Here is a 6,720-nt window from a genome sequence, read left to right on the forward strand (position 1 = left end):
TGTAACCGCTCCCGTGTATGTGCGGAGCAGTGTGTATGCTCATATGTTACCGCTCCTGTGTATGTGCGGAGCAGTGTGTATGCTCATATGTAACCGCTCCCGTGTATGTGCGGAGCAGTGTGTATGCTCATATGTAACCGCTCCCGTGTATGTGCGGAGCAGTGTGTATGCTCATATGTAACCGCTCCCGTGAATGTGCGGAGCAATGTGTATGCTCATATGTAACCGCTCCTGTGTATGTGCGGAGCAGTGTGTATGCTCATATGTAACCGCTCCCGTGTACGTGCGGAGCAGTGTGTATGCTCATATGTAACCGCTCCCGTGTACGTGCGGAGCAGTGTGTATGCTCATATGTAACCGCTCCCGTGTACGTGCGGAGCAGTGTGTATGCTCATATGTAACCGCTCCCGTGTATGTGCGGAGCAGTGTGTATTCTCATATGTAACCGCTCCCGTGTATGTGCGGAGCAGTGTGTATGCTCATATGTAACCGCTCCCGTGTACGTGCGGAGCAGTGTGTATCCTCATATGTAACCGCTCCCGTGTACGTGCGGAGCAGTGTGTATGCTCATATGTAACCGCTCCTGTGTATGTGCGGGGCAGTGTGTATCCTCATATGTAACCGCTCCCGTGTACGTGCGGAGCAGTGTGTATCCTCATATGTAACCGCTCCCGTGTATGTGCGGAGCAGTGTGTATGCTCATATGTAACCGCTCCCGTGTACGTGCGGAGCAGTGTGTATTCTCATATGTAACCGCTCCCGTGTATGTGTGGAGCAGTGTGTATGCTCATATGTAACCGCTCCCGTGTATGTGCGGAGCAGTGTGTATTCTCATATGTAACCGCTCCCGTGTACGTGCGGAGCAGTGTGTATCCTCATATGTAACCGCTCCTGTGTATGTGCGGAGCAGTGTGTATGCTCATATGTAACCGCTCCCGTGTACGTGCGGAGCAGTGTGTATGCTCATATGTAACCGCTCCTGTGTATGTGTGGAGCAGTGTGTATGCTCATATGTAACCGCTCCTGTGTATGTGTGGAGCAGTGTGTATGCTCATATGTAACCGCTCCCGTGTATGTGCGGAGCAGTGTGTATGCTCATATGTAACCGCTCCCGTGTACGTGCGGAGCAGTGTGTATGCTCATATGTAACCTCTCCTGTGTATGTGCGGAGCAGTGTGTATTCTCATATGTAACCGCTCCTGTGTATGTGCGGAGCAGTGTGTATCCTCATATGTAACCGCTCCCGTGTACGTGCGGAGCAGTGTGTATCCTCATATGCAACCGCTCCCGTGTACGTGCGGAGCAGTGTGTATGCTCATATGTAACCGCTCACGTGTACGTGCGGAGCAGTGTGTATGCTCATATGTAACCGCTCCCGTGTATGTGCGGAGCAGTGTGTATCCTCATATGTAACCGCTCCCGTGTACGTGCGGAGCCGTGTGTATGCTCATATGTAACCGCTCCCGTGTACGTGCGGAGCAGTGTGTATCCTCATATGTAACCGCTCCCGTGTATGTGTGGAGCAGTGTGTATCCTCATATGTAACCGCTCCCGTGTATGTGCGGAGCAGTGTGTATGCTCATATGTAACCGCTCCCGTGTACGTGCGGAGCAGTGTGTATCCTCATATGTAACCGCTCCCGTGTACGTGCGGAGCAGTGTGTATGCTCATGTATATTCATGTTTTGTGCAGCACAGTCCAGCCTTGTCCGCGCTCTCCGGCAGCGCACAGTGTTCCTCTCCTTCCCGCGCTGTCCTGGGGTCTGTCCGTAGTCTGAGAGAGCTGAGCTCGGAGATTGGCTGCTTGTTCTGTGTAATCTGAATGCTGCGCTCCTGATAACTAAGGCAGCAAGGACAGCATGTGACGCACGGGATACAGAAGACTTTATGCAGTTATATGGAGCAATAGAAAAAGTTATAGGGAGTGGTTATACGGGGAAATAGGAGGAGTTATAGGGAGAGGTTATACGGGGAAAAAGGAGGAGTTATAGGGAGAGGTTATACGGGGAAATAGGAGGAGTTATAGGGAGAGGTTATATGGTGTAATAGGAGGAGTTATAGGGAGAGGTTATACGGGGAAATAGGAGGAGTTATAGGGAGAGGTTATACGGGGAAATAGGAGGAGTTATAGGGAGAGGTTATACGGGGAAATAGGAGGAGTTATAGGGAGAGGTTATACGGGGAAAAAGGAGGAGTTATAGGGAGAGGTTATACGGGGAAAAAGGAGGAGTTATAGGGAGAGGTTATACGGGGAAATAGGAGGAGTTATAGGGAGAGGTTATATGGTGTAATAGGAGGAGTTATAGGGAGTGGTTATACGGGGAAATAGGAGGAGTTATAGGGAGAGGTTATACGGGGAAATAGGAGGAGTTATAGGGAGAGGTTATACGGGGAAATAGGAGGAGTTATAGGGAGAGGTTATACGGGGAAATAGGAGGAGTTATAGGGAGACGTTATACGGGGAAATAGGAGGAGTTATAGGGAGAGGTTATACGGTGTAATCGGAGAAGTTATAGGGAGAGGTTATACGGGGAAATAGGAGGAGTTATAGGGAGAGGTTATACGGGGAAATAGGAGGAGTTATAGGGAGAGGTTATACGGGGAAATAGGAGGAGTTATAGGGAGAGGTTATATGGTGTAATAGGAGGAGTTATAGGGAGTGGTTATACGGGGAAATAGGAGGAGTTATAGGGAGAGGTTATACGGGGAAATAGGAGGAGTTATAGGGAGAGGTTATACGGGGAAATAGGAGGAGTTATAGGGAGAGGTTATACGGGGAAATAGGAGGAGTTATAGGGAGAGGTTATACGGGGAAATAGGAGGAGTTATAGGGAGAGGTTATATGGTGTAATAGGAGGAGTTATAGGGAGTGGTTATACGGGGAAATAGGAGGAGTTATAGGGAGAGGTTATACGGGGAAATAGGAGGAGTTATAGGGAGAGGTTATACGGGGAAATAGGAGGAGTTATAGGGAGAGGTTATATGGGGAAATAGGAGGAGTTATAGGGAGAGGTTATATGGTGTAATAGGAGGAGTTATAGGGAGTGGTTATACGGGGAAATAGGAGGAGTTATAGGGAGAGGTTATACGGGGAAATAGGAGGAGTTATAGGGAGACGTTATACGGGGAAATAGGAGGAGTTATAGGGAGACGTTATACGGGGAAATAGGAGGAGTTATAGGGAGAGGTTATACGGGGAAATAGGAGGAGTTATAGGGAGAGGTTATACGGGGAAATAGGAGGAGTTATAGGGAGAGGTTATACGGGGAAATAGGAGGAGTTATAGGGAGAGGTTATACGGGGAAATAGGAGGAATTATAGGGAGAGGTTATATGGAGTAATAGGTGTTATAGGGAGTCTGTACTGTAGTCATAAAGAAGAGTTATAGGGAGAGCTCATGTGGAGTAATAGGAGTTATAGGGTGCGGTTATATGGTGTAATAGGAGGAGTTATAGGGAGAGGTTATACGGGGAAATAGGAGGAGTTATAGGGAGAGGTTATACGGGGAAATAGGAGGAGTTATAGGGAGACGTTATACGGGGAAATAGGAGGAGTTATAGGGAGTGGTTATACGGGGAAATAGGAGGAGTTATAGGGAGAGGTTATACGGGGAAATAGGAGGAGTTATAGGGAGAGGTTATACGGGGAAATAGGAGGAGTTATAGGGAGAGGTTATACGGGGAAATAGGAGGAGTTATAGGGAGAGGTTATACGGGGAAATAGGAGGAGTTATAGGGAGAGGTTATACGGGGAAATAGGAGGAGTTATAGGGAGAGGTTATACGGGGAAATAGGAGGAGTTATAGGGAGACGTTATACGGGGAAATAGGAGGAGTTATAGGGAGAGGTTATACGGGGAAATAGGAGGAGTTATAGGGAGAGGTTATACGGGGAAATAGGAGGAGTTATAGGGAGACGTTATACGGGGAAATAGGAGGAGTTATAGGGAGAGGTTATACGGGGAAATAAGAGGAGTTATAGGGAGAGGTTATATGGAGTAATAGGTGTTATAGGGAGTCTGTACTGTAGTCATAAAGAAGAGTTATAGGGAGAGCTCATGTGGAGTAATAGGAGTTATAGGGTGCGGTTATATGGTGTAATAGGAGGAGCTATAGGGAGCGTTTATATGGAGCAATAGGAGGAGTTATATGGAGCGTTTATATGAGTAAGAGAGCTATGGCGAGTGTTTATTTGAGTAAGAGAGTTATAGGGAGCGGTTATATGGAGCAGTAGGAGGACTTTTAGAGAGGTTATATGAGTAATAGGAGGAGTTATAGAGAGCAGTTATATGGAGTAATAGGAGGAGTTATAGGGAGAGGTTATATTGAGTTATATGGAGCGGTTATAGGGAGTGGTTATATGGAGCGGTTATAGGGAGCGGTTATATGGAGTAATAGGAGGAGTTATAGGGAGAGGTTATATGGAGTAATAGGAGGAGTTATAGGGAGAGGTTATATGGAGTAATAGGAGGAGTTATAGGGAGAGGTTATATGGAGTAATAGGAGGAGTTATAGGGAGAGGTTATATGGAGTAATAGGAGGAGTTATAGGGAGAGGTAATAGGAGGAGTTATAGGGAGAGGTTATATGGAGTAATAGGAGGAGTTATATGGAGCAATAGGAGGAGTTATAGGGAGAGGTAATAGGAGGAGTTATAGGGAGAGGTAATAGGAGGAGTTATAGGGAGAGGTAATAGGAGGAGTTATAGAGCCTCCATCACAAAATGTCAAAAATATTCAGCATTCCCTTTGTAATTTTTAACATTTTTTTTTAATGTTCTCTTTGGAAATGCAGTTACTGGCCAGGGCTAATAAAGTGGCAAGAAGCGGCCATCAGAAAGCAAAGTCCTCTTTTTACACAAAATTATTTGATGGATCAAAACATAGTCCACATAAACTGCATGTATTCAGTTAACCCTAAAATTGCTGCGTAGTTGTAATTGTTATATTAGTCCGCAGCCTGGTCTTGTTTCTCTTTGCTTGTTGTTTCTGTTTCTGAGCGCGTTCCTTGTCATGTCCCTGTTGTGCGATAGATGCAGACCTGCAAATCTGCCAGCACAAAGCCCCCACCTGCTGCACCAGGAGGATGGAAGACAGCTACCAGGGGGCAGTGAGGAGGGAGCTAACCCACAACATCCAAGCCCTAAACTTCGAGCTCAAATACATGATCGTTGGACACATGTCCGCTTTCCAAGGTGAGACATTCATGGGGAGACACAGCGATGTAGGTCTGTGAGGAGGGCAGCAGAGTGTGTAGGGCGGGGTATAACAGGGAAGTGAGGAGGGCAGCAGAGTGTGTAGGGCGGGGTATAACAGGGAAGTGAGGAGGGCAGCAGAGTGTGTAGGGCGGGGTATAACAGGGAAGTGAGGGCAGCAGGATATTGGGGTGTATAGGGAAGGGTATAACAGAGCAGTGAGGAGGACAGCAGGGTGATGGGGTGTGTAGGGAGGGGTATAACGTGGCAGTGAGGAGGGCAGCAGGATGTTGGGTTGTATAAGGAGGGGTATAACGGGGTAGTGAGGAGGACAGCAGGGTGATGGGGTGTATAGGGAGGAGTATAATGGGGCAATGAGGAGGGCAAGCAGTGTGTTGGGGTGTGTAGGGAGGGGTGTAACAGGGCAGTGAGGCTGGGCAGCAGGGTGTTAGGGAGGGGTATAAATGGCAGAGAGGAAAGCACCAGGATATTGGGGTGTGTAGGGAGGGGTATAACAGGGCAGTGAGGAGGGCAGCAGGGTGTTAGGGAGGGGTATAACAGTGATTATGTGAGGTGATAAATTGGTACATTTGTTTGTTTGTTGGTGGTGTGCCCACAATTAGCTGCTTCTAATGTTCCCCTTCTGCTCAGGCAGATGAGGATCCAGAGACCCTCCATTAGATAGGAAGTTAATGTGGAGAAGGTCTGGCCAGGACATGGGGTTTCCTGATAATGTACAGTAGCTTTTTGTCTTCAATTCCAATTGGCAAATTAAAATGTTCCCCAAACCAATCTGTCAGTGTCACTCTGGGTTAAAGTCTGAGCTGGTTACGCTGAGCAGGCAGAACGGCTTCAGCACTAGCAGCAGACTGGAGGGACATTTAATATGTGATGATGAGGCTTCTCTTTGAGCAGCTGTGGCTCTCGCCACAAGCACCAAACAGATTCATTTTTCTAAAAAAAACTGTATATTTTATATAAACTTGGCATTCTCTCATGATGTGCTAATTAATTCTGTAGGTCATTCCTAAAAGCTTCTGTGAGGCCGATCAGACACCACTAATGGGTTTCCTTCAGAATTCTTTATATTCTCGTTTACCTGGTGCACACATGTTCTGTAGCGCGGTACAAATTAGTATGGCTGGAATAATAACAATTGATTTGTGAGGCGGCTCCTTTTCAAGCATATATCAAAGTTATAACTACCCATAGCGCTAAGCCCCTTTGGGAATGTATTGCAATTAATGCTTATGTGTGTCTGTTTACAGTCTTAACCACGGGTGGGAAACTCCAGTCCTCAAGGGCCACCAACAGGTCAGGTTTTCAGGATATCCCTGCTTCAGCACAGGTGGCTCAGACAAAGACTGCACTCCTTTAGGGAGTGCATCACGAAAAGAGAGTCTTGATGGAGAAGAGGACAGCCTTTTAATTAATGTATCGTAATCGGGTCCCATTGTCAACCTTTTGCGTTGGAAAGCACATGTTTAAATAAAGATAGCTGTTCAATACTCATGTTTAGGATTTCACCTC

General features: G+C 47.0%; 1 protein-coding gene across 2 annotated transcripts in view; it reads left to right on the forward strand.

Moving 5' to 3' along the window:
* The window catches only part of LOC142465919 (glypican-5-like), a 123,341-nt gene that overhangs the window by 26,313 nt on the left and 90,308 nt on the right, over window positions 1-6,720 (forward strand). For both annotated transcript variants that reach the window (XM_075570374.1, XM_075570375.1), the window contains exon 2: window positions 5,029-5,190. In XM_075570374.1, coding sequence (XP_075426489.1) covers window positions 5,029-5,190 — 162 coding nt within the window. The remainder of the gene's footprint in view (window positions 1-5,028; window positions 5,191-6,720) is intronic.

The sequence above is a fragment of the Ascaphus truei genome, chromosome 14 (assembly GCF_040206685.1).
Source record: "Ascaphus truei isolate aAscTru1 chromosome 14, aAscTru1.hap1, whole genome shotgun sequence".
NCBI lineage: Eukaryota > Metazoa > Chordata > Amphibia > Anura > Ascaphidae > Ascaphus > Ascaphus truei.